At 37.7% G+C, this 27,510-nt stretch overlaps 4 protein-coding genes across 9 annotated transcripts; 3 read left to right on the top strand and 1 right to left on the bottom strand.

Moving 5' to 3' along the window:
* Nucleotides 1-76: 76 nt before the first annotated feature.
* Su(z)12 (Polycomb protein Su(z)12) lies at nt 77-5,190 on the top strand. The gene is made up of 9 exons (XM_076122491.1): nt 77-269; nt 349-395; nt 468-755; nt 1,468-1,678; nt 2,156-2,385; nt 3,120-3,342; nt 3,747-3,952; nt 4,062-4,342; nt 4,435-5,190. Exons 1-9 carry the CDS (start codon nt 170-172, stop codon nt 5,042-5,044), a joined length of 2,196 nt encoding a protein of 731 aa, XP_075978606.1. The 5' UTR covers nt 77-169; the 3' UTR covers nt 5,045-5,190.
* Nucleotides 5,191-7,964: 2,774 nt separating this feature from the next.
* Nucleotides 7,965-9,628, top strand: LOC142978511 (uncharacterized). Of its 2 annotated transcripts, XM_076122985.1 has the most exons (5): nt 7,968-8,154; nt 8,235-8,279; nt 8,350-8,825; nt 8,901-9,072; nt 9,151-9,628. In XM_076122985.1, the coding sequence occupies exons 1-5, from the start codon at nt 8,073-8,075 to the stop codon at nt 9,378-9,380; spliced, it is 1,005 nt and encodes a 334-aa protein (XP_075979100.1). In that variant the 5' UTR covers nt 7,968-8,072; the 3' UTR covers nt 9,381-9,628. The 2 variants fall into 2 exon arrangements, with proteins under 2 accessions (XP_075979101.1, XP_075979100.1); XM_076122986.1 differs by lacking the exon at nt 8,235-8,279 and having other exon boundaries at nt 7,965-8,154.
* Nucleotides 9,629-9,663: 35 nt separating this feature from the next.
* Nucleotides 9,664-13,471, bottom strand: LOC142978512 (methyltransferase-like protein 22). 5 transcript variants are annotated; one of them, XM_076122989.1, is made up of 7 exons: nt 13,295-13,471; nt 12,698-12,747; nt 11,933-12,011; nt 11,558-11,668; nt 11,099-11,290; nt 10,084-10,251; nt 9,664-9,995 (listed from the first exon to the last, which is right to left on the bottom strand). In XM_076122989.1, exons 3-7 carry the CDS (start codon nt 12,009-12,011, stop codon nt 9,697-9,699), a joined length of 849 nt encoding a protein of 282 aa, XP_075979104.1. In that variant the 5' UTR covers nt 12,698-12,747; nt 13,295-13,471; the 3' UTR covers nt 9,664-9,696. The 5 variants fall into 5 exon arrangements, with proteins under 5 accessions (XP_075979104.1, XP_075979105.1, XP_075979103.1 ...); XM_076122990.1 differs by having other exon boundaries at nt 13,357-13,418; XM_076122988.1 differs by having other exon boundaries at nt 12,698-12,820; nt 13,357-13,373.
* Nucleotides 13,472-14,072: 601 nt separating this feature from the next.
* Nucleotides 14,073-27,072, top strand: Pdi (protein disulfide isomerase). The gene is made up of 10 exons (XM_076123158.1): nt 14,073-14,326; nt 14,506-14,703; nt 15,002-15,273; nt 16,103-16,270; nt 17,282-17,391; nt 17,702-17,822; nt 20,025-20,191; nt 24,619-24,784; nt 25,177-25,266; nt 26,233-27,072. Exons 1-10 carry the CDS (start codon nt 14,182-14,184, stop codon nt 26,278-26,280), a joined length of 1,485 nt encoding a protein of 494 aa, XP_075979273.1. The 5' UTR covers nt 14,073-14,181; the 3' UTR covers nt 26,281-27,072.
* The last annotated feature ends 438 nt before the right edge of the window (nt 27,073-27,510 follow it).

The raw sequence follows: 27,510 nt of genomic DNA on the forward strand, positions 1-27,510 counted from the left end.
AAAAAAAGTATTGAGCATTACCGAAATTTATTATTCTTATCGTTTGATCAATCTACCTTTCAAGATTACGAGAATTCTTTAGGCTGGCCACCCTATAACCTGACGCTGTCAAGTCAACGAACTGATGAACTTGGCGGTTTCGCTAATAGTTTAGATAAAAACCCTAAAAATGCCTCCCAAGAAGCGAGATAAAGACAATGAATCAAACAAAAACTCAAAAATTGATCACTTGCAAGCCGATCATGAACTGTTTTTACAAGCATTCGAAAGTAAGTTAGAAGATTGAAGCCGTGTAAGTAAGCGTTTCCTGTGAATAATTATTAATTTTTATTCAAAAACATTTTACAGAGCCCACACAAATATACAGATTTCTACGGACTCGTAACATGCTTTCGGTATGTATTGTGCGTTTGGGTTAATGACGTTAGTTCACATAAACAAATACTAATGCTGTACTTTCCTTTTAGCCTATATTCTTGAATAGAACTTTGTCGTATATGAAGAGGAGGATGTCTAGAAGTAATAAGAGCCGTATGGGTTTTAAAGTGGACAGTTTGTTAGAAAAAGTGACATTAAAGAAGAGTACAGAACTGCAACCAAATAGTTTAGGAGGTTACATGACACTCACATTCCTGGGGTTCTATGACAAGAGTCTGGATGACCCGCGGGACTATCAGGTCAAAGTGGAGACACTGTTGCTCAAAATATGTCATAAAAAGAGAAAAGAAAGTTCCTCAGCTATAGTGGAAGTATCTGTAAGTGTTTGTTTTAGCACATAGTATTAGATTGCCTTTATCCTCATGCTGACTCTTTCTTTGTGACCATATGATCTCCAGTTTGATGTATATATTCATATGTTATTAGGATAGTTTGAACACATTTATTTGCTTTCTGGTGTTTGATGCTATGGGACCTTATTAAGCAAGATTTCATATAACATTGCATTAAGGGTTGTGTAAATAAGGACAAATATAAATAATATTAATTGTCTTATCTTATTCTCAGTACTAAATGTTTAATAATATATGTAACTATTCATCTTAACCTAATATTGAGGTCAATTACTTGGGAATTTTCTGTTATCTGTTAGTTATTTTACATACATCTGTTTAATTATGACTGGCTCATTCCTTTGACCATTTGATATCATCATGAATACAACTTCTGCAGCAACAGACTGTATCAAATAATAGTCAGATGGAGGGGGCAACCAAGTTCATGAGCCTTACAAATTAGAATTAATTGTTTCTTCCAATACATACATAAGATCAACTTGGCAATTCACACATACATACATAAAATCCAGCTTCTTCCCATATGGGTACGCAGAAAGAAACCAGAGAACCCCTCTTGGTACAATACTAACAAACTTCCCTTGCTTCATTGACATCCTAATTTACATATTAAAAATTAATCCTGCTCCAGTAGCATTCATAAAAATATTATATCTATACTTTTATTGTCTAGGTTGGCAGCTGTTCTGTGCCACTAAACCCATCAACATCAGAGCCTCCGGCCATGGCATCAGCAGTCAGCATCTCCAGCGACACATTCAGTCCATCACAGGGTCCTAACGTCAAGTCCTACATGCTCATGCTAAGAGTCACTGTGACCAGAGCAACTGGATCTACCTCTAATGGTGCTAGCTCTAGTGAAATTACTAATGGAGACAATGATGGTAAGAAAAATGCTATAGTATTTAACTTAGTAGAAAGTCTTGGCATGCACAATTTAAAAAGATGAAAACAAAAAATCTGAGCATTTCTAAAACAAGAAGTTGTATCAAAGAGGAGCCACATAATGCCTGCTGGTCACTGATGCTTTTAATTCTGTATGTTGTAAAGCTCTAACAGCCACAGATCTTTTCCTGAACAGAGTGAACATGCACAATGTTATGTAGTACTGTTTAAAGCACTTACAGATTTATCACTAATGTTGAAGGTGACTGCATGCTTATGATTTTTGGTATTCACTGCTTTTAGAGATATAACTCAGTGTTAAGTCTTGTCACTATGTGGTTTAAAAAATTACTGAGCAACTACTATTTATTTCATTGAACTTGTTTGAATTACATTTTAATGCTCAACACTTTTAGCAAAATATACTAGACCAATTTTCTATTTAATTATTCCAATAAATATCCTTGCTATTATAGAACCACTCACAAAACGTCTGAAGTCATCAGCGGACCTGAACTCAAGTGAAGCGAAATGGACGAAGTTGTACGGCAGTGAGTTGATAGTGTACGACAAACACAACCGATGTCTGCTCACTAACGGCGAGTACGACTTGGTGCTGCACGACGCGACGCCGAGCACTCGCAGTGCTACCATCGCTAAGTCGCCGCACAAAGCACTCATGGCGCAGTGGGAAACTATACCGAGTGTGAGTATCATTCCGAATTACAACTACTATTATTGTAAAAGAAAAATTTGGTTTATTGATATTGATTTTCTGCGTAACAACGCCTACGGCCAGGAAAAGGTCTCTTCTAGACAGACTATTCTTCTAGATCGTTTGTCATCGCGCTCAGCTTTCAAAGTTATAGAATGTATTTATATAGGAGTAAAATTAGTTATAATTTGAAACAATCTCACAATTTGATGATTTTGTATGATAGATGTCTGTGTGGTCATATGTTATGTAAAATATGTAAGTAGGTCTATGCAAAGAAGTTAAACCTGAGTAAAAATTAGGGCGACCCGCGTGTTGTATCTATTTGTGTATTATTGTCTCCCTATCTTTTGATTGTTCTGTCGATTCGGCTGCATTTCGTAATCAGTGACAGTTTATATTTATATACTTTATATAAAGCTGGACGACAATTGGGAATGTTGTTTGTACTTAATGTTTTTTTTTAAATCACATGTTAACGAGAATCAAACTATAAACTATCTCAAGCTTTCTTCACCGTTTTACTCCATACCTATAACTACCTATAGTAATCGCGGCGAATAATAATTTCTGACTTGCATTCTGAGATAGTTCAGTGAGCTAAGTAAATTTAGAGTTTTCAATTTCGCACCCACATGAAGTTTAATTAAACTTCCTTATGTTGTAAAACACTAACTTTGCAAAGTATAAAAGTAACAAGTAACTCAATACCTTTTCTATTACAGGAACACGACCTACAAGCTGATTCAAATCCATTCGACGTATTCAAAGTGCGACCTCTTCTAAAACTAAAGCTCAGTTGGAGTCAGGAGCCCACCAACGGTCTAGTTAACAGACCCAAGTTATACCAACAGAGCAATGAAAACGGACATAAGAAAGAATCCAGTACAAGCAAAGACAGACTAAATGTGCCCAAATGTAGTAGTAGTAATAGTGAAATTAAAAACGGTATAGTATCTTTTTATTATTTGATTATTGTACTCATCTGATTTCATGTCATGTTTGTTTTATCATTGGTCCTGCGTATAGCGTCATCGTATACTTCATAGTGCTTCTAACTAGTAAATTGTTATATCTGTTCATTATTAATGGGGTATCTGAGGGCTATAATAATAGTAGATTTAACACATTATTGTCTCACGGCTGGGCAAGGTATCCTGCTAAAATAACGAAGGGATTGGGACTTAAGTCCATCTGAGAATAAACATATTTATCTGATTTTCTTTAAAAAAATTTAGTACTTTTAATATCGGTTTTGTGACTGAAGATGTCACTTATGTATCGTACTTAATATCATCGCCTGATGTACTATTTCATTTCACAATTTCAGGACATAATGTTAAATGTTTCAGGCGATAAACAAAAATCAGATCAATCGGAGGGCGAGTCGAAACGTCAACAGATAATTTACCAGTTCCTGTACAACAACAACTCGCGGCAACAGACGGAGGCGTGCGACGACCTGCACTGTCCCTGGTGCTCGCTCGACTGCGGCACGCTCTACTCGCTGCTCAAACATCTCAAGCTCTGCCACTCGAGATTCAACTTCACTTATTTCGTTAGTATTACCCGATTCCTTTCCTATAACAGTGTAGTAATGTAACACAAGGAAAATTGATAAATCTTAGAGTAAAATTGATATTAAAAAACTTTTTGTGATGCATCAGCCGATCCCGGGCGGGGCGCGCATCGACGTGTCCATCAACGAGCTATACGACGGCTCGTACACGGGCTCGCCGCACGACCTGATCGCGGCGCAGGGCCGGGGCGCGGGCGCCGGGTCCGGGCCGCGCGCCGGGCCCACGCGCCGCACGTCGCTCACGCACGTGCTGGTGTGGCGCGCGCGCGCCCGGCGCCGCCCGCACCGCCACAGCCTGGCCGAGTTCCTGGAGCTGGACGACGCCGAGCTCGTCGACGCGCAGAGACCCTACCTCACCGGACACAACAGGTCGGTGTGCGGTGCCGATACGCGTCGGTCCACGGTGTACCGAAGTATGTTTGGCTCGAACCGGTCACATTTTCTATGTGCTCCTTTTCCAGGTTGTACCACCACACGATCACTTGCCTGCCCGTGTACCCGAACGAGCTGGACATCGACTCGGAGAGCGAGACGGACCCGCTGTGGCTGCAGCAGAAGACGATGATGATGATCGACGAGTTCACGGACGTCAACGAGGGCGAGAAGGAGCTCATGAAGATGTGGAACCTCCACGTGATGAAGTACAACTACGTCGGCGACTGCCAGATCCCGCTCGCGTGCCAGATGTTCCTGCAGATGCGCGGCAAGGAGCTGCTCGAGAAGAACCTGTACAGGAACTTCGTGCTGCACATGTGCTCGCTGCACGACTTCGGGCTGCTGAGCCCGATCGCGCTGTACCAGACCGTGCAGATGCTCAACCAAATGCTGGCGGACAACGCCGAAGCCAAAGAAAAGATGCGCGAGTCGCTGCGCCAGGCGCGCGAGCACTGGCACGCCGTGGGCCAGTTCCAGGCGCCCGCGCTCACGGAGCAGAAGCCGGCGCCGAGCTGCGCCAAGCTCAGCGCCGAGGCCTCGCCCAGCGTGCGGCGCAAGACCTCCAGCCTGCACGCGCGCCTCGCCGGCCGCAAGCGCGAGCGGGAGCGGGAGCGCAGCCGCAAGACCGAGGGCTAGCGCCGAGCGAGACACGTCCAGCCTGCACGCGCGCCTCGCCGGCCGCAAGCGCGAGCGGGAGCGGGAGCGCAGCCGCAAGACCGAGGGCTAGCGCCGAGCGAGACACGTCCAGCCTGCACGCGCGCCTCGCCGGCCGCAAGCGCGAGCGGGAGCGGGAGCGCAGCCGCAAGACCGAGGGCTAGCGCCGAGCGAGACACGTCCAGCCTGCACGCGCGCCTCGCCGGCCGCAAGCGCGAGCGGGAGCGGGAGCGCAGCCGCAAGACCGAGGGCTAGCGCCGAGCGAGACACGTCCAGCCTGCACGCGCGCCTCGCCGGCCGCAAGCGCGAGCGGGAGCGGGAGCGCAGCCGCAAGACCGAGGGCTAGCGCCGAGCGAGACACGTCCAGCCTGCACGCGCGCCTCGCCGGCCGCAAGCGCGAGCGGGAGCGGGAGCGCAGCCGCAAGACCGAGGGCTAGCGCCGAGCGAGACACGTCCAGCCTGCACGCGCGCCTCGCCGGCCGCAAGCGCGAGCGGGAGCGGGAGCGCAGCCGCAAGACCGAGGGCTAGCGCCGAGCGAGACACGTCCAGCCTGCACGCGCGCCTCGCCGGCCGCAAGCGCGAGCGGGAGCGGGAGCGCAGCCGCAAGACCGAGGGCTAGCGCCGAGCGAGACACGTCCAGCCTGCACGCGCGCCTCGCCGGCCGCAAGCGCGAGCGGGAGCGGGAGCGCAGCCACAAGCGCGAGCGGGAGCGGGAGCGCAGCCGCCAGACCGAGGGCTAGCGCCGAGCGAGACACGTCCAGCCTGCACGCGCGCCTCGCCGGCCGCAAGCGCGAGCGGGAGTGGGAGCGCAGCCACAAGCGCGAGCGGGAGCGGGAGCGCAGCCGCCAGACCGAGGGCTAGCGCCGAGCGAGACACGTCCAGCCTGCACGCGCGCCTCGCCGGCCGCAAGCGCGAGCGGGAGCGGGAGCGCAGCCACAAGCGCGAGCGGGAGCGGGAGCGCAGCCGCCAGACCGAGGGCTAGCGCCGAGCGAGACACGTCCAGCCTGCACGCGCGCCTCGCCGGCCGCAAGCGCGAGCGGGAGCGGGAGCGCAGCCACAAGCGCGAGCGGGAGCGGGAGCGCAGCCGCCAGACCGAGGGCTAGCGCCGAGCGAGACACGTCCAGCCTGCACGCGCGCCTCGCCGGCCGCAAGCGCGAGCGGGAGCGGGAGCGCAGCCACAAGCGCGAGCGGGAGCGGGAGCGCAGCCGCAAGACCGAGGGCTAGCGCCGAGCGAGAGCTATGGACGCCGCGAATTAATACAACTAAATTTTGATCTTACGCGTGTTTGTTATGCATAATTTTAAATGTTGACGCCATATCGAATGAGAAGGTTTTATTGTCAAGTTTCGTCTCGTGAGTAGGTGATTGTAATTTCGTTACTGCCCATTGCTATAGTGTTAAGTTGTAGGTTTACGAGTGTCCATAAAATGGATGACGATAGTTAAGTTACTAAATTATGACGTATGATACTTTTTCCTCTTGTTCTGTTTGATCTCGAAAGGTAACGCCGCGCTTCGACCGTCGTATTGAACGTCGACGATAGAACTACATTGAGACGATACATCCTTTTTTATATACAAACGGTTTACGAATGCGGTGATAGCGCTCGGTTTTAACGAATAAAACCTTATATTTATTAGATGAAGTGCATTACTGCAACTTTTTAATATATTTTATACACATTTCGTCGAGAACAGCATGCGTAGCATTGATATATTGTTGATTGACGAGTATACGCTGTAGCCTCCGTTAGCCGAATGTAGTTCTACGTCGAGAGTCGCGATTCTTTCTGTGATGTATCAGTTGAGACTAGCTGTAGACGGTTATGTTGGGAACCACGATTCCTTGGACTGAGACACGTTATAAGGACCTTGCCACAGTATTTTAGTTCATATAACATTATTAAATTATAGATGGACGTATTCATCTTTGAATACATCTGTATTTGTTTACAACAATGAGATGCGTTGGGTTCCTCGGATACTTTAAGAGTGAACAATTACCAAACCAAAAACGAAAGGATTATGAAATACTGTAAAAGTTCAAATTCAAGATATTACTCAATTAACGAGCAATAAGAAGCAACAGTTTTTAAAGAGATGTGCCTTTCTCTATGAAATATATAAGATGTATGTACAACTTCACTGCTTGTAACCATAACTGTAAGTTTCTCTTAGCTGGGTAACATTGTGACTGAAATACGAGTACTAAAATCACAACAATCTAATAAAAAATCTCTAGCATAATTATTTAATTAGGAAATATCATTAAATGGAATCATGATAGGTAAAAGAAATATTGTGTGTGATGTTTGTTTCAGCATGAATTACAAAAGACTGCAGGGTGTTGCTATGCCTTAAATCATCTCAATTTACTGTTCGTACGTGGTTCTAACGCAATTAATATCTTCAAAGTGTTCACAATTATATTTAAGAGTAAGCAATAATCAAATGGTAATATTTTATCGCCGCATGACGAGAACCATATTTCCGCATACTAGACTGTTAAACGTAGTAATATTATTATAAAATAAACACTCAATATTTTTACATTTTAGTTATAAATGTTAACGTAATTCCATTTCGCAGCGCTGATTTCAATGACACTATTTTGTTATTTTTATATTGTTCCATTTTGAGTATATGTTCAGTAAATTGTACTTATGATGAAATGAAATATAACATTATTTTCAACATTTGTGTTTTGTTATGAAACCGTCATCCTTAGCTCTCCAGTTTATTTTGGTTTATGTATGGCCTTCACATACAAATAGTTGATGTGATGACTAAGTTTTTGTCTTAATTTAATTACCCTCTTATTTTGAAAGGTGGGTAAAATGCAAGTATGTGTCATGAGTATATACTTATCTATGGCTTAAGGTTACATGACCATCAACAAAGACAAGTCAGGTGAAAAAAATATTAAAATTGGAACTGTCAAGGGAACTAAATAAAGAGAAAAATGGAAAGCCATTTGACAAAGTTCACAAACTGAAATTTGTTGTTTAAATATGTCACATTCGAGGAATGCATACAAATTATCTGATAAAAGTAGAACAGACATACAGACACCCGACAGAAATGAGGACGAAGGTAATATTGGTGCCGTCAAATTAAATCAAATGTTGCTTTATTTTGTTTGTCAGATGAGTGACAGTAATGTTTATTTGTAGGAGAAGCATTGAGTTGTAACGCCACCGAGAGCTGTACTTACGCTGGTGCGTATTCTTACACATCATCTAGCTACGTGCCATTCACATTCAACCAACTTTATTATATTGTTTTTAGTGACTGTGTCAAAAAAAGCCTCTGCATCGAGCGAAGAGGGTGCCTTGTGTTCTGGACAGAAGTCGTTTATAAGTATACACTCGACCGATCACTTGTGCCAAGTGGCCGACGCTGACAACGCTTCGAACCTCGAGGAGTGCAACTTGGAAGTGCTGAGCCTCAACGAGGTGTTCCCTTCCACGTCGGAGGAGAGCCTCTCGAATGAGGATGACTCACCGGTACAACGAAAGAAGCATTTCAACAAGAATAAATCAGGAATACAAAAATCTCATTCAGATAACACTGAGAAATCGCCATACATGCCGACGAACAGTAAGTCATCAACAGGGTCACGGCAGAAGGAGACCGTCGATGGACAACAACCGTCAGTGTACTCCGACTTCGACATACCGAAGAGCACCTTGTACGTCGTAGGCAGTAACCCAGGAGAGCCTAAAATGTCGTACCCGGATCCACCTAAAAAAATATCTAAGACGGTAGGTTGCAAAATCTCATTTTTTCGTGTAATATGTAAAAGCTAGATTTGCTGTACAATTTTGATTGGTGTCCAGATGAAAAAGTTTCTGCGCAACATCGACAAGCACAAGAACGAGCAGAACAGTAAGAGCAGCGAGAAAGCCATCAGCAAACTGACGACGATGCGCGGGATACTGAAAGATGGACGATGTGGACCCGAGTGCACCGGCGACTCCTCCGTGCAGGGCGTCGACGATTACAATCCAGGTTGGTTTTCTCACCTGATACTGGGAGAAGTTAGACTTGTAAATGAACATTTTTCTCTTATTTCTGTTTTTGTTACAGAGGATTTGGCATTCTCAATGGACTTCACGCACAGTAAATACAGCAAGCAGGGCCAGGATAAAAATGTGACGTTCAACACTCAAGTGGTGATCATTCACTTCACGGGTGACCTGTGCGTGGGACAGAGCGTCGAGACACTCAGCAAGGAGAAGGACCAACAGGCGAGAAACTCTGAACTAAGGAAAACTTTCCTCACTAAATACAACGAATTTTGGCCCACACAGAAATAATGTTAAGTTTAGATTATAAAGGTTTTGTCTTTAGTGAGATTGTTGAACAGTATCCTTAGGAAAGTTGGAACAAAAATGGCATAAGTTATTGGAAATGTTTTATATTTTATACACAGTTTATTTGTATTATGTCGAAATTTATATTGCGTTAGTCTAGTGTTTATTTATTAAATCGTATCAATTCGTATGCACAGTTTGTAGCATGGAATTATGTGACATTCGGGACTCTAAATTTAAATAAAGCTTATTCTCATTTAGAGGTTGTTTCAATAAAAAACAGTAATCAAATATATAATTTAATTGTCTAATTGTCTTTCTAGGATTTAACAGAAGATATTTTCCATAGAACTAAGTCTTTGACTCTGTCGTATGTGAAATATTTAGGAAAGTCTAGAGGTAGTTGTTGTATGGTCCACGTGGAATGTGGGTTTTCTGTCTTGACTTTGTCGAGCAGAGTGAGGAATGTCTCGTAGCAGGGCGCGACGGAGTCGAGGTGCTCTATCGTGAACACGTAGCGCTTTTCTAACACGATGTAAAGAGCTTTCGGCGGCTGTGTGTTTAGTATCTTTTGTATAGTTGATATGAACGCTGCCGTCACGTCATCATCGTAAATAACTGGAACAACAAGGAAAAATATAAGTATTCAGGTACTTATGAATAAAAAAGTTTACGACGTTAGCAGATCTTTGCAGCTGTTACTTACCATCAGCCGCTATGATGATATCAGCTTGTTTTATTTCGTCTAACAGTGGAGGCTTCCACGCTGTGTCAGTAAAATCTAATGGCATCACTTTGAACTGAGACTTAATTAATTTCTTATTGTATTTTGCATTCAGCTTTATAAGTTCTAAGATGCCTCCGAGATCAATATCTGGAAAAGAAAATGAAAAAATACTAATGTGCTAACCAAGGTATCTAATAGAAAATAGGAATTTGTACGTCATTTGTTGTTGACTGTATGAAAGCAGTTCGCGCTGATTTCCGTCAATAACTAATTATTTTTTGCTTAATTATTAATAATTATTTATGTATGTGAGTCCTAGTCCTCAGCATAAAATTAGTTTAACAATGTAGGTCATTTGGTATATCTACCTAATTTATCGCATTAACGAGAATATTCTCGGCACGAATTGCCCAAACAATTTAGAGATTAAATAAATAAACATCTCATATTGTGGATCCTTGTATCTAACACCACATGGTCGAGGCTATTTCCACATCATGCTCGTCCCGAAATAATTCATTGAATAAACTTTGTATTAGATTGCGTTTTGCTTGCATGATCGTTTTCAATCTGTTGCGTCGTCAGTAAACTAAACTATCTATCTTTTACTAACCCCCGGTTTCTGAGTACATTTAGCGGTAGTTTATCTATTCAATAGCGTTAATACTCATACAAAAACGCTATGGAACAGATAAACTACCGCTAAATGTACTAAGAAACCGGGGGTAAGGGATTTCCTTTTTTTTTTTAATATAAACGTAAAATATGAATCTGCAAAAAACGTGGTGATTAGGCTTTCAAAACCATTATTCAACTTTTAAATGGGCCTGTCAAATATGTCCATGCTAAATAACGAGGTGTTTCGGGGTCGAATCCCGGCTCGGAGCAAAAAATTCTTTCTGTTAAGAGTTTCTCAGTGGTGGCCCGGAGTTAGGTAGTTGAGGTTGGAAACACCTGTTGACATGTTCCTACTCTCTTTTACAGAAAAACTTACCAGTACAAACAACTTTCTTAGCGTACAGAGCCGCGACAAAGCTCGTGAGTCCAGTGCCAGCTCCAAGTTCTAACACACATTTGTTGGCGAGTTCTCCCTTCAAACCGAGGTGGATCAGCCAGTCTGCTAACAGGAATGCGCCGCGCCATACTTGCAAGCCAACTAGCGCGATCTTTGTATGGGAACTATGCTCTGTAATAAGCAAAATACATAAGTGTGTAATTCGTGTAATTTTTACTTAACTATAGTTCTGAAACTGTAAGTCGGTTAACAGACTACGTGCGTAATAATCCTGCGAACTTAGCGGTTTAAATCTGATTCTCCATTGCCAGAATTGTTGTCACAGAAAACTAAACATGAAGTGCTTCCAAGTTGGTACCAGTGTGTCAACAAGGGCCTAAAATCGGAAGTGGTTTACGAAATATTTATAGATTTTACGTATTTAAGAATGTCACTTACCTATCTTAATTATTTCTTTTTGAGGTCTTTCGATGTCCAAATCATCATCCTCATCGAAAGTGGCGGGGCCGCCAATTTTCGGTAATAGAAACGGAAATTCTGATATGACATCTGAAAGCGAATAACCAATTAGATATGCATGATAGTAAACAGACTTTTTTAAAAAGACACACAAATAAGACAGGATTTCGTTTTGGAATCGAACCCACAACACGAACGTTAGTACGTCACTGGCGTGGCGATCATATAAACCAATGTGCCACACGGGACGTAATACCACGCCATACATCGGGACTAGTAAGATAACAATGAACTAGACCAAAATTAAGCTTAACTAATTTAGCTAAGTACATAAAAGATAAAAAAAATACTTACTTCCTTCAGTGCTAGGTGTTATTTTTGTTCTATAATCATATTCCTCATATATTTCTGATGTTACAGTCAATTCTGGCATCTGCAAGTCATAACAGGATTCAATTTTTTAAACATATTCATAAATTTCAAATGGAAATGTTTATCTTATGTGAGTGTGACACTTCACAGTGCGTAAATAAAGTTTTTATTGCATGGTGATAAAGTATCCGTCACACAGGATTATGAATGAAACTGTAAATATTTTCAAAATGATTTGCAATGCATAGTTGCAGTTGAAAAATGGACTCTACTTCTTTAAGTTTAAGTTATTTTCTTTATTTTACACTTATATTTTATTGCAGCTACTTTGTAATAAATGTATGGATAAGCTATAATATTTTGAAGGAATATTTTAGTATAGTTTGGCACTAGTTTGAATTTAGTTTATGTTTAATCAAATGAGTACCTATGCTTTAATTTATTACACAAAAATATATAAATAATATAACCACAAGCCATGTGAACAAGACAAAGTGAAGTTCTAAATAAAACTACTTTAAATTCAATATTTTGTAAATATCTTTTATCTGTATTATAATTTGAACTCAAAATAGTAAAATTTATTATATTTTTAAAACTTTGATTTAATCACATTGCTATAAACACTCATGTTTTATCACTATTTCAGTTTATATTACATAATTTTATAAATCAATTTTAGAATAAAATTTGATAATTTTGGGAAAATTATTCTTATAAAGTTACATTGTTCTAAAGTTAACTTACCTTAGTGTCTCACACTCGTATTAATTACCAAAGACAATAAGATAACTGTTCTACAGCATTAATAAGGAAGGACACAAGTACAAAAATTGGAAACAGTCCAATATTAAAACTTCTAAAATAAATCTGTAATAGTGTGGTATGCGTGCCAGCTTTTGTAATTTACTATGGTTTGGCTGTGTTTGTTATTTATATCGATCACGTGGCTGATACAATATTATTATAGTAAAATATTTGAATGGAGTTTGATACTTTGAGCATTGCCGTAAAATGATCTTAAACTTTAGAGGCAGTTGAAAGTGATTTCTTGATTGATGATTAACGCGTAATAATAACCACAATGTTATCTATTACTGTTCTTTGATTTATTTATTGAACTATTGTTGTTTCAATGATACTCAAGGAACAATCATCTACCTATCTTTAATATTTCGGTACAACTGCAGGTCACAAATAATACAAATCAACTAGGACTTATCGTAATTATATTTTGATTGAATATTTAGCATTCCTTCCTTGCAGTTTTATCGATGCAATTTTGTTCAATCAGTATAAAAGATGTGCATGTTTAGGTCTTTACTCAGAACAAAGAATACCTACGGTTTGTCTTTGTTCTGCAAAGAGCTTTACGTAGCACTTAAGTATAGGTAATTATGACACACTTCTTTGTTTTCCATTTTAAGATCTTGGTGCAAATACAAAACTTTTGCTTATTTGGACGATATTTCGAATCGTGATAAAGATTACAACACGATAGCTGTCAAAATCAGCTGATTTACTTTTGTTGTGACACTACTGACAGTGACTATAACAACTAAACTTAGTTGCGTTCGTAGCTAATATTCTTATGGGACAATAGTATTGTGGTATTTCATGACTATTGTAGTTTAATAAAAAATAAAGTACCGCTACTCCATTAACGTGATATTAGAATTAAAGGCCAGCATATTTTTAAGACTAGGCTCAGCAACTTAAAACACAATAAATAAAAAATATTGTACAGTTCAAACATCTATTTAAGTAGATAGATTCAAAATCAAATTTAGAATTCAGAATACAGTTTATTCAGCGCTAAAAAAGAGATTATAGGTACTTACTATAGGTATTATTAATATGATCGCTTTATGAACATTGTATAAAACTTTCGGGTATGTGGTATTATTTTTTTATTTCTTGTGTTGATTAAATAATACGAAAACAAATGTGTTTTATTATTTAATATCATTTTAAACGATAAATCAGATTCTTATTTGAAGAGCCCTTAAAATCTTTTCATTTAAATATGATTTTGTTGTCTTAGGATGACTTTCACAAACTGACCTTAGTCAGTCTTTGTTTTAAAAAAGTTGTGAATCAACCAATCACAGCAATACACACGATCGACGCTGCCACGTCAAGTGCGACGGGAGTGAATGAAGTGGCTGTTCATCGGCATTTTGTAGAGTTTCGTCTTCCGAGCAGGCTTGTGGAGTGTTGACTATTTCAAGATGAAAGTAATTCTATTTACGGCAATAGCCCTATTGGGCGCCGCTTTGGCCGATGAAGTACCAACAGAAGACAATGTACTCGTACTTAGCAAATCCAATTTTGATGATGTTATCGCAGCAAACAATTTCATCTTAGTGGAATTCTGTAAGTTTTCATTGTTACATATTTTCATTGTACTATTTCTTTGTCGCACGTTGGAGCATGATGTTACAATATGTATTGTTTCATAAAAATGTGACTGACACGTCAGTCAGCGTGCACTGCGCGAGCGTGCCGGCACGTCTCATGCTTGCCATTTGTATTATTATAATGCTTATTTACAGATGCACCATGGTGCGGCCACTGCAAGTCTCTCGCTCCCGAATACGCCAAGGCCGCCACCAAGTTGGCTGAGGAAGAATCTCCCATCAAGTTGGCTAAAGTAGATGCCACGCAGGAACAGGAACTCGCCGAAAATTACGGCGTCAGAGGATACCCCACTCTGAAATTCTTCAGGAACGGAAACCCCACTGACTACTCAGGTAATTACTCTAGTTTCATTTATAATTACTCAATAATCACCAGATTAAATTGTTAACATTCAACTTTCATGGTTTAACAAATCAATACCAAATATTATTCGAAAGCACATTTGTAAAGCCCTATAAAATTTCTTATGCTATATTAATGCTTCTTAAATATCTGATTACTAAATTATATGGTGTGTTTAATTCAAAAACATGTTCATAGTTTATAAAACAGTGTCATAAAATCGTTAATAGCAGTTGATTACAGTCATTATTGAGGTAGCATTTTATGAACTGTGGTTATTTTTATCAGGTGGTCGCCAGGCTGATGACATTGTCACTTGGCTGAAGAAGAAGACTGGTCCTCCCGCCATCGAAGTCTCCTCTGCTGAGCAGGCCAAGGAGCTGATTGGTGCCAACAATGTCATTGTGTTCGGTTTCTTCTCTGACCAGAACACTGAGAAGGCTAAGGCTTTCCTGGCTATTGCCGGTGCTGTTGATGACCAGGTCTTCGCTGTTGTGTCTGACGACAAGGTTATCGCTGAGCTGGATGCTGAAGATGAAGATGTTGTCCTTTACAAGAACGTGAGTACAATTTAAACTATCAGATTACTTTTAAGTTATTCCAAGACTGACATATTTGGATCTCTTAGTCATAACTTATGTATTCTTATTGCACAACTTTATAAGGATATGGCAGCATTAATCCAATCTGCTTTTTTCTGTGTGGGAGATAAGCAGTTACTTAAAAAATGATTTTAAAATTAAAATTATGTGATAAAAATTAGATTGCTGTGGACTTTATCCCTTCAGAATAATTTGGAGCAACATTTGTTATGTGATAAGACAATCAGCTTGTTTGCATTATTCTAATATAATTGTCCTCTATTAATTTAGAGATAAAAGTTTGTTAGCCTTATAGAAGTGCAGATAAACACATCAATAATAATAAAAGTGCATAAAATTCCCCTGTCCATAGACAAGAGTACAATAAATGGATAACTTGGTCACAGTTGATAACATCCAACTGATAACTTATCTATTAACGGTATTATAACTTTTTTCTTTGATTTTTGTTATGATTCATAATTGGTTATCACTTCTGAAAAATTGTTATATCAAGCAATCAAATCATATCAGATGGATGTTAAATACCTTCATATTTAAGTTAAAAATATATTATGTATGAGATCTTAAATCAGAATAATGAAGTAACAATTTGCATTTTTATGATCAGTTACTAGTAAAACTTAATAAAAACTTGGCTAAAGCACAACTAATAAGATACCTATAGAGCCTAGAAACACATTCATGAATTTGGAAACACCATTTAATAACAATAAGTCTAGTTCTGGTAAAATTTTAAATAAACTGCTTCAGTCTATTAATATTGTTATTTTTCTTGTTGTAACAGTTTGAGGACCCCAGTGTCAAGTTCACTGGTGAGCAATTCGACGAGGATACCTTCAAGACCTGGGTGTTTGTCCAGAGCATGCCTACCATTGTTGAGTTCTCCCACGAGACTGCCTCCAAGATCTTCGGAGGACAAATCAAATACCACCTTCTCTTGTTCCTGTCCAAGGTAACTACATATTTTTGATATTATACAAATTTTACTTAGTGCAGGTCTTTAAAGGCAGGTAATGTTCTAAGGTTCAAGATACATAACTATGTATCTTGAACTCATAATTTTTGTCTGCTAAATGAAACTGCATAGTATATCATAGTTTGTAGTAATTGACTATGTTTATGTATTATGGAGGGTAGAGAATTCGACACATACTATTCAAAAGTAGAAGAAACTTCTAAAATGTTGCTAAAATGACAAATAATGCAGAAATCAATTTGTTGAATAATAATATACTGAGTTAAATGATCTGTCTGTAATCAAATTGGTAAAAACGTGATATTCATAGAGTAGACGAACGACTATTATTACTCGACAAAACCTGTTTTTTTCGAGTTGCTTGAGGCAGACGTACTTCCCATACTTAATAGCAAACGAAGCGTCAACTCGCGACAGACAAAGTCATATCGTTCCGAGAACTTTCAAAGTCATACAATAGGATGCAACTAAATGTCGCGAACTCGAAAGTGGTTAGGTGAGATTTACTTTCACACATGTGAACGAGAAACACTAGTAAAGCTCTAGATGACCCGCGTGGTGAACTTTCACCGTTAATTTTTTTGCAATCGGTCATGCGCTAAAGTTTAATGAACCTTTTTTACGCGTCACGTTTTTTTACTACGCTTTAACTGTACTACATTTTGCGTATGAGTAATTGATGTTTGTCTTCATATCGGATACAATTTTACAGTTAGCCGGTTACTAAACGTTTTATCGATGAAACCGAGCGGTAAATTGCCCATTTAAAAAAATCCTTATCAAATCAGTATGTTTTCAGTTGACAGAGTCATTAATTTTACATATCGCATTTTCGCGTCGGATGCAATGATGTGTTAACTGGTACTAATGATTCTCAAATAACTACGCAAACAGTAGGAAGTTCAATGACCTCGCGGTCAATAAACTTTTGCGCGGGAAAGGGAGTCGTATTCAAATGATTATTATAGCCGAAATGTTTCTTTGTAGAAAAATGGAGATTTCGAGAAGTACACTGAGGAACTCAAGCCTGTTGCCAAGAACTACCGCGACAAGATCATGTGCGTTGCCATCGACGCTGACGAAGATGAACACCAGAGGTAAATATTGAGAACATACTATAAACGCTAAATCTTCCATATTGAAGTAGTGCTACTCCTTTTAAAACGAAAGTATGTTAAAATAATCAACATTTTATTCGTCCTCTTACATAACGACATAACCAGATATAAATTTTAACTGCATTCTTCTTAATTACTTTACGAGTCACTTACATAAATATGAAAGTGAATTTTGAAACACATTCTTTTTTACGATAATGAGCAGTAACTAAAGAATTCACTAACGAAAAAAACTATTTTTAAACTAATTTATTGTAAAATGTTTATATGGCAATGTTTTGTTGTTTAGAATCCTGGAGTTCTTCGGCATGAAGAAGGATGAGGTCCCATCTGCCCGCCTTATCGCTTTGGAACAAGACATGGCCAAGTACAAGCCAGCCAGTGACGAACTCTCTGCCAACACCGTTGAGGTAAGATGTCGATATTATTTGCCGATGAAACTAGTCTTTTATATACTTACAGAAGGGTTAAATAATTTATGCATAGTTAAGTTATTTATATTGTTGCTATAATATGCATTGTTTACAATCTTTTATCTGTTTCCATTGACACAGATGTCTATTAGGCAGTTATAGTCAAGGTTTTCTGTCTGTATTAAATTCAATTTCACCATTTTTGTTGTTCTAGCGAATCTGTCGATCTTTTAAGAATCATATTAGGTACCTATTGCTAAAATAGTAAGATTAGCAAGTTTTAAATAGCTAGAATTTTATCGTTTACGGTATTTTATCGATTAGCTACAAAATATCATATTACAAGACACATGCAAAAGAAATACACTGCACAATTCCTAGAATGGGAAAGGAAAAGAATAGCGTATTAATCCGCCAGTCAACAAGGTATGATTACTGACATACGATCGGATTGACGTCTAGTAATCATATGCCAGTGAGACGTAAATTACCGAGACACGTCGTATCGCGAGTTATTTACATGCGACCTTTTCCGATCGCCTATTATGAGACCTTATCTTACACTTGGAAACGATGCCACTGTAACAATAAGACGTTTATATTGGCGTTTTAAATACTGATTTGCTGTTACTAATGTATCACACAACCCATGCTATAGTAGAAAACGTTCTAATGTGGTAACATAGTCATGAAAGGTTTGTGTTAGCTTTTGAAGGCTGGTTTTTCTATTGTCAGATCAATATAATAGCGTGGTACATAAGGCCAGTTTCACTGTTTGTGTGTCCGATATCCCTTCTAAATAAAGTGACAGCAAAAGTACGTATAAAAATATAGGACAAATCTCCTTCTGATAAGGTTTCTTATAGGTATGTAGAAGTAGTGAAATTGGGCTATACTCTAAAAAAAGGTATTTCGAAATTAAGTTTTACTTAAAACAAATATAGGAATATAAATTTCTCATTTTTCCTCGTGCACTCCACGTGGTTAAACATTTGTAATGAGATCGGAAATTCCGGTTTTCTCATAACTCTTACGGTCCACGTTTACGCATACGTAGCGACACGTAAGTGCTTACTTGTTTGTTATATAATTTTCCTTATCGACTCTTAACAACGACGATAATATCATTCAACACGCTTATTATCGCTGTGTGTGGCTAAATGCTATTTTGTAGTTTAATTTGAAAATCTTTATCGCAGACATTCGCACGACGTTTCAAATTAAAAACTAATTATGTGTTGAGATCGTTAGACAGCCTGTATAGTTGAAAGTAATTATTATTTTTTAATTAAATTAATGAGAATACTTTAAAACGGATATGAATGTTTAAACCAAACAAAAAGAAGATAAGGATTAAAAACAAGTTTTTAAGACATAAAGGCACTGGTATTAATCCATGCAGGCACATTACCATAGATAAAAACAGGTTCTTAATTAAAGTAAATACTAATTAATTCAAAATAATTATTTGGTGTTATCGTTATCCCTGAAAGAAAGGCACAATAACTGAATAATTGACGTAGGAGCGTATATTTTCAGTAGCTTAGTCGTGATAAACTTAACGGTCACGGTTTTCATGACCATTTCGTCACGGTACATGCAGATCAAGTCTTAATGCTTTCGTTACTCATGCTAATTATCTACCTTTATAGGTAAAGGACTAGCCCGGTTTCTATCTATTCAAACTGTCATTTTCATATGAGTTAAAACGCTATTGAATACATAAACTACCGCTAAATGTACATCAGAAACCGGGGGTAAGAGAAAAATATTAGGTATATTATATTAGGTATATTTATTTGCATGTGTTGTAAAAGAAAATATGTATTGGAAATGTTTCAAATTGCGTAAATCGAATCAATTTAACCATGAATGAGCCGTTCAGTTTATGATAAGGGTTATAATGCTATTTAAATTAATATGCGGAACATAGAACAATAAGTATTTTCTTAAGCGTATTTTCTTTCTAGAAGATACTATAATATACAGACGGCATTATTTATATAAACAGACTACTTATATTTCTACAAACATTATTTTAACCCATTTCTGGTCCCAAAGTTTCCGCTGCCGGGCAAAGGTCTCCTCCCAAACGAGGGACTATAACTTTATTGTTAGAATAGCGTTAAATATACTATAAACTACAGTATGTCAGCATCAAGTCCGTTTTATACTAATGATATCATTTTTGTTGCACAGGAATTCATCCAATCGTTCTTCGCGGGTACCCTGAAGCAGCACTTGTTGAGCGAGGACCTGCCCTCCGACTGGGCCGCCAAGCCCGTCAAGGTGCTTGTCGCCACCAACTTCGATGAAGTCGTCTTTGACACCAACAAGAAGGTCCTTGTTGAGTTCTATGCCCCATGGTAAGTTTACTCTACAAATTGCTATATTTCTACTAAGAATCGAAAAAGGGAATATGGTATGACCTTGACCAGATAAGAGTATCACAGAATTCAATTCAATTTATTCAAAACTAGAGGCCGCCCGCGACTTCGTCCGCGTGAAAACCCTTCCCGCGTAAATCCCGATCCCTCGGTAACTCCGGGATAAAAAGTAGCCTTACATAGTTCATATAAAGTTAGGAAGCCTGTACTGTATAGAATAGATTATCACTGGGGTAAGCGAGGAGTATTTATGCACTCTGCATTTGATAGTTAAAATATACAAAATAAATGATGATTTAGTAAAAAATGCAAAAAAATACTAGTTAAGAATCTCGCTAGTATGATCATTGTCCATAAACAAACAGTATTAAATTTTCTATTTGCGAAAGAAAGTGTCCAAGACATTATAATTAAAGTAGGCATGTACATAAAAAGATCAGGTGATTAATGCAGTAAATAATGAACAATAAAAAAGTAATTATATTGACTTTAGAAAGCGATTATTAATACTGGTATATTTATTTAAACTTCATTAGTGCTAACTTCAATAAGGCATTATTTGATGATAAAATTATTGTTCTATATTACACCTTTATTGTTTTTTCTCTTAATGACAGTGACCTGTTCGTCTTAGCACATATTTGTTGAGACTTGATACCTATACAAAGGTTCTGATACACAAAGTTTCAACTATACAAATATTTGTCTCAGTTCGCTAGTAATTGAAGTAAAAAATTAAGCATGCATCATGAATACAATTAAGCGATAAATGAAGGTGTTTTTGTATGCAGACTGGTAGTTAAGAATGTTGATGCGAAGGTCACAGTGCCCTTCAATATTTTTCAAAAATATTATTTATTTAACTTTCGGTTTTATAAATAACAGCTGTCAATTGAAGTGGTTTATAATTGAATTATTATGGAAACAAGATAATTATTGATTGAATATCAAAATATAAAATATTTACGTGTTGCTGTGTACATAAATAAATCAGTCAATCAGAAATACATTATCGGACAAAATGAGGATTATACTTTTACTATCTAGTCCAGACTTTGATTGACAATTATTGGAACACTACATAAGTAGTTCAATAAAAATAACAAAGTTATCTTTATTTATAATTAAACTTATCTATTGGACGATTTGATATTGGATACTTATTTAATCGAAAGACAAGAGGGGTAGTTCGAACACGAATGTATATACGAAATTGATATGTTGAGTTTATTCCTTACATCATTAAAGAATATATAGTCCATCCTTTTACGGCCACGTGTATGTAAAGGCGATGTTTTATCAAGTGCGCCCCCGCCGTGCAATACAGTAAACACACATTACGTTACCGCTCGCTGCGTAACGGCATTACCGCCACTTGTTCGTGTTACTAGGTCGAGTTCAACACCTAACATTATTGTTAGTTCTATACGTAAGGGTGCGATATAATGCCATTAGTTTTCTCGAAGCAATTTTTTTTGTTACGAAGATTTAAAAATAATTACGAGGGTTGATCCAAAAGTAATGATAACGGAGGTGATACACGATGATTACAGTGAAAAAAATGATTACATTTTTTACATAGTCTCATAACAAGTTAATAAAACCAATTGATCTCTTTTTTAATCCCATTTTTCCCATAGAAATACCTTATCTTGCAAAACTCTCCCAAAATGCCCTAAAATCACTAGTCACTTCGCGATTGTCGCCAAATTTTTTGCCTAAGAAGTGTTTTTTTAAAAATTGCAATTGATAAAATTACCTAAGAGATGGATCTAGCAAATAGGATGGGTGATCGAGCAATCCGAAAGCCGTTTCTTGAATGGCAGCCACCGCAACTGCGACCTTGTGAGTCAGAGCTGGTCTTGGTGAAACAGCATTCCAGCTCAAACTTTCCTGTGTTTTTTTTCATGATAGCTTCCTGTAATCTTCGTATTTGGTATTTTTAATAAAAGCCTATTATAATAGCTCTCTTTTTCAATTATTTTACTGAAGTGATTCTTTCAGTGTTTTGAAAAAAACACGCGGGAATCAAACATCGACCTTGACACCTTGAATTTCTCCTTTGTTGGTGAGAAGGCTCTTTTCCAAGTCATGGACAGTTGTTTCGTTTTGGGATTAAAATGGTGGGTTTCTGACTAGTCTATCGTAAAATAACGTGACAAAAAAAGTCCTTGATCCGTTTAGAACTTTCCAAGATTCACCCTCGAAATGTCGACACGTTTTCGCTTTCGTTCGCCTTTTAACATTTTTGGTTCCTGAGGCGCGGAAACGTTTTTCATGAGGAACTTGTTAGAGAAGACCCTTAAAATGCTGCCCATATGTGATGTCTATAGTCTTAGCTACATATTTGATGGTCATTCTTTGATCTGCTAACACAATATCTCCAACTTTTTTGACGTTATCTTCAGTAAGGGCGGTGGAAGGCGTTTTTTTGCGATGTTCATCTTCAATTGAAGTTCTTCTAATCTAGAACTCTTTTCTGCAACGTGTAACTATGGGAAAAAGAAAAACAAAGTCCCCCGATGACAGCAACAAGTCGCAATGTACTCCTTTAGTGGATTTTTTTTTCAGTGGAATGCATTGACTAATTGCTCTAATGACGTTTTTTTACATTTTGATGTTTTCTCTGCGACAGCTCCTATTCAAGTGAATGTATTTACTAAATTACTTGGAATATTGATATGATTTCTTTACCCCGAGGTAGTGAATCTATAAGGAAGCCAAAAAAATAGTTTTTGTATATTTGCGACGACTACAAGTAGCCGATTATCATTACTTTTGGATCGACCCTCGTAAATTTTAAATTTAGAGAAAAAAATATTGATAAAAGTTTGCAAAACTAAAATAAACTTTTATCGATTGTGTTGGTTTCATATGAAACAATAATCGAAACTACTTCATATTCCCACTGTCAATGTTACCCAAATGATTCAAAGTTACCCAAATTGAGCTTACTCTCTTTTGTTTCAAAATTTAATTGTGCTTGCATCATTTGTTTTGATGGTAGTGACGTGGCCACCTCTGAACAAATACTAAAGTACACGTCAGTTTACAGTCATGACTTTTCAATTTTCCTTTAGGTGTGTGTGGTCAGGTATGAGTTGCAAATTGGACTCATCTTCAGCATGGGAATAACAAGGGAATATTGCAAAACATCCAATAACAACAACATATTCCCGACTTACAAATGCAAAAAACAAATTTTTGAGTTCTATATTTGATCTGATTCACATGATCAATTCAACTGATAAGACAATGCATATCACATGTTATTTTAATAAAATAAATTTAACCCATTACTGTCCCACTGCTGGGCAAGGGCTCCTCCCGTAATGAGGGAGGGGTTAAGCCTTGAGTCCACCACGCTGGCCAAGTGCGGGTTGGGGACTTTGCATGCCCTCAATAAATGAAAAAAAAAAGTTCAACAAAAGTGCTAGTGTGTTTTCACGACTAGCAGTCACAGCGTGCTACGACTGCAAAATATTTGATAATATAATCGCAAAATAAACATAACTACCGGAAATTAAATAGACAAGAGAATTAAATAATGGAATGATTAGATAACAATTAATCCGTATGTGTACCCCTCACTGTTAGCAAATAGAAAAATATTTTATAAATCATAATGACATGCTCTTTTTATAGGAAAGATTTTTTCTTAAAAGCAAGTAGAATGCTATATAAAAACTAAGTAAAATCTCAAAATTATTAAATGGGTAAACCCGTATGTTACTATAACGAAAGGTACGTGCTTTCAGTATAAAAGTGAAAGAAGAAAATGTATGTTTCATAAAACGCCCTTAGAAAATTGTATACTGAATATAGAGTTTATATTGAGTCATGTAGGTGTCGGCTGTCGTATAATTTGCGCAAGTGTTAGCGCCTCGTTAGTTCTTATTCAGTGAGTCGCAATTAATTCCTTGTCAAACGTCATTATTCGCTGTTTGCCCGGCGACGTGGAAACTGATCATCTGCCCCATTATGCAAATTTATCGCGACATATTTTCAGCTTTTTAGGTATTACGGTTGAATGCATTATTGTTATCAACCTGGTATGACTTTCATGTATTGCAGCTTTTGGCAATTTTAAATGTAAACTTATGATGATAGCGCAGTTTTAAGATTTATTATAACACTTAATTTTTATATACTTACACGTCATGTTTACATGAGGCTAGGGAATGTAGACTGACACTCAATTCTTAGTTGCCATATTACTTTGAACATGAATTAAAGCTGTATTTTTTTTTAATACGGCATCTCGCTTTATAAATTAGACCTATGTGCTATTCTAAGTATATCACTGTAAAGAGTAATATTTATCCATCCAAACTTCTACAAATAATTTAGCAATTGTTATTCTTATTGTAGTATAACTCGTCTAACCATAAATGTTACTTTCCTAGGTGCGGTCACTGCAAACAGCTGGTGCCCATCTACGACAAGCTGGGAGAGCACTTCGAGAAGGACGACGATGTTGTTATCGCCAAGATGGATGCCACCGCCAACGAGCTCGAACACACCAAGATCACATCCTTCCCCACTATCAAACTGTACACCAAGGACAACCAGGTATGTAATAGTATTAACGTATCGGAATATACACTAACACTCCTCAGAAGTTACTTAGAGAGTAGATTCTAGGAAGCCCTAACTCTAAAAAAATGTGTTTATCAGTATTACATGTTGAAACTGAAAAGAATTTGAAAGCTCTCCCCTCAATTTAAATTGCTGGATTTGACACTGGGAACATCTCTTATAATTTGATTTTATTATGAAGTTCAAAGAAATATCTCTAGCATTAAAAGAATACTTCCCTAGTTTGTTATTTTTTTTTTTAAGTGATGTCTGTGGTGTACTAGTACCGATGAATATAATATAATATACGGTATAACTAAATATCTTCGATGATATGCTTTCGCGTATTATACAATATGTTCTAACGTTGACTATGTATTGTGCAGGTGCGTGACTACAACGGCGAGAGGACGCTCGCCGCGATGACCAAGTTCGTTGAGACTGACGGAGAGGGCGCCGAGCCCGTACCGAGTGTGGTGAGTTATCATCTTATACATAATACTTTAAATATACTCCATAAACATAACTACAATAAGTGCAATAAAAATATAGAATGGTTTTGATAAGAATTCTTATAAAGAGTCTGGGCAAAACGGGCCATAAAATAATAATAATGGCTGTAAGATGTGTTCCTTTTTTTAAATGCTGGACTTTAGTGAGGCTGAATTCTAAATTAACTACATTATTAGTATAAAATGTACGTCAATAGAAATCCATCGAAATATGTATGTAAGCGACGCTAATTTACCGCAACGAATTGATCAAATCGTACAAATAAGCCACATGTACGAATTACATCATAACATCTCCACGTTTATAAGTACACGTGGCTGACCGAAAACTTGCTGATAAAATACGTGTACCGAGATAACTTTATCTGTTAACGGTACCTACATGACCACTTAAACGTAATGGATTCTGACTACCGTTATCAAAACTTCTATAGCATGAAAAGCTATTATTATTACTTGTCTACTGCGTTTTTTTTAGATAAAATTTGACCCTATACTGAGATAAAAAGTAATATCGTACTTTTTTCTGTGATTAAACTATGTTGCAAACTATCCTTATCTAAAAATATTGTAATTTTTACTTTATTTGTATGTTAAAAAGTAACAGTAGGTAATAAAGTTAATTACATATTTGAACAATCATAAGCATTCATTACATTCATAATGAAAATGCGTCCTAAGAATTTCCAGACACATGTATTTTAACTACTTCTTTCTTCCATTCTCTTTTTATTGTATTTCAAGCTAATTTATGATCAATAGCAGCCATGTTTCTATAATTGTTTATTTGAATCACATGGATTATGTAGATTTGTTTGTCACGGCGACTACACTATTTAGGTTTAATCTTATCTGTAACAAATCCATAAAAGGATTTTGTTGTACGTGTTTATATACTTGCTAATTGTATGTTTGTTGTATTATCCATAGAGCGAGGAGGAGGAGGAGGACGAGTTGCCAGCCAGAGATGAATTATAAGCTCGCCGGCCAGTACACTCTCATGAGACTTCCATAGCATAGTACTGTATAGATTATAATTATTTACTTTTATACTTAAACTAACACGTTTGCATTTCATTTGCTAGACTGTTGACTGTTCTCTAAATTGTGTTAAGGGTTGTACTTGAACGAATTTATGTTATAGTACGCATCGTTTGATATTTTATAATGTAATACTCCGTTTAAGTGTCGCGCATCGCACTGCATGTATCATGAGTGTGTCGCGTGCGGATCTCGTGCAAGTGCCCAGTAAAATTTAATTTATTTTCTAAAAGCATAATTTATTTTGCATAGACAGCAGCATAACTTAGTTTATGTATAATACTAATGTATTTATAATTTCTGTATCATAATGGTGTAATGTCTTCACATTCCTTTAGTACAAGTATGTTTTAGTTACATCGAACAAGTGTTATTTTATTAAGGCATTGGCGTTATTTTTTATATTTTACACTTACTTGTACAATGACATGTTATTCATCACAACAAATAGAATATTACTTAAGACGGATCATTACGTTCGTATTGTATTTTTGTAGGTTTTTTTTTTTATAAAAAAATTGACGTTAAATAATTCAAGTTACTACTGTATTCTCATCTAATTAGTAATATTTTCATATATTAATGAAGATCTTGGAAAATGTAATTTTCTAACGTGTATTTGGTAATTCTGTCTATATAATGTAAATATTCATAATTGTATTTGCCAAATCTGCAATTGTGTATCTATTGTGGATACAGAAATTGATAAATAAACTAAATTAAAACTTATCTATGACTTTTATTATTTCCACATTTAATCATATTATTACACTAGAAACGACGTGAGCCTGACATTTCTGAAAGTGTTTGCTCAACTTGTAGAATGAGAGTCCGTGAAGGTCAGTTCTTCAGCAGCCAGACACAAAAAGGGTAGCTTTAAACCCAAGATGGCCCATGCTTTATAGTAGATCATCGTTCTTACCTGAGTTGCGATTATGCACTGACAAACTTTCCGTTTCTTTAATATAACGAAGATCTGGTGTCCACTGGCTGAAACTGGAGAATATATAAAAGATGTCATGATGATAATGATCATGATCTTAACTTATAAAAATTCCTCCTATGTTAGTTCGCTTCCCTTTTCTACAAATTAAAAATTAATCAACATCACTGTTTATGTTTATAGTGAAGGAAGTTGGGTTTTTACTCGGGAAATATCTAGTATCT

This window comes from Anticarsia gemmatalis, chromosome 14 (genome assembly GCF_050436995.1).
Source record: "Anticarsia gemmatalis isolate Benzon Research Colony breed Stoneville strain chromosome 14, ilAntGemm2 primary, whole genome shotgun sequence".
Taxonomy (NCBI): Eukaryota; Metazoa; Arthropoda; class Insecta; order Lepidoptera; family Erebidae; genus Anticarsia; species Anticarsia gemmatalis.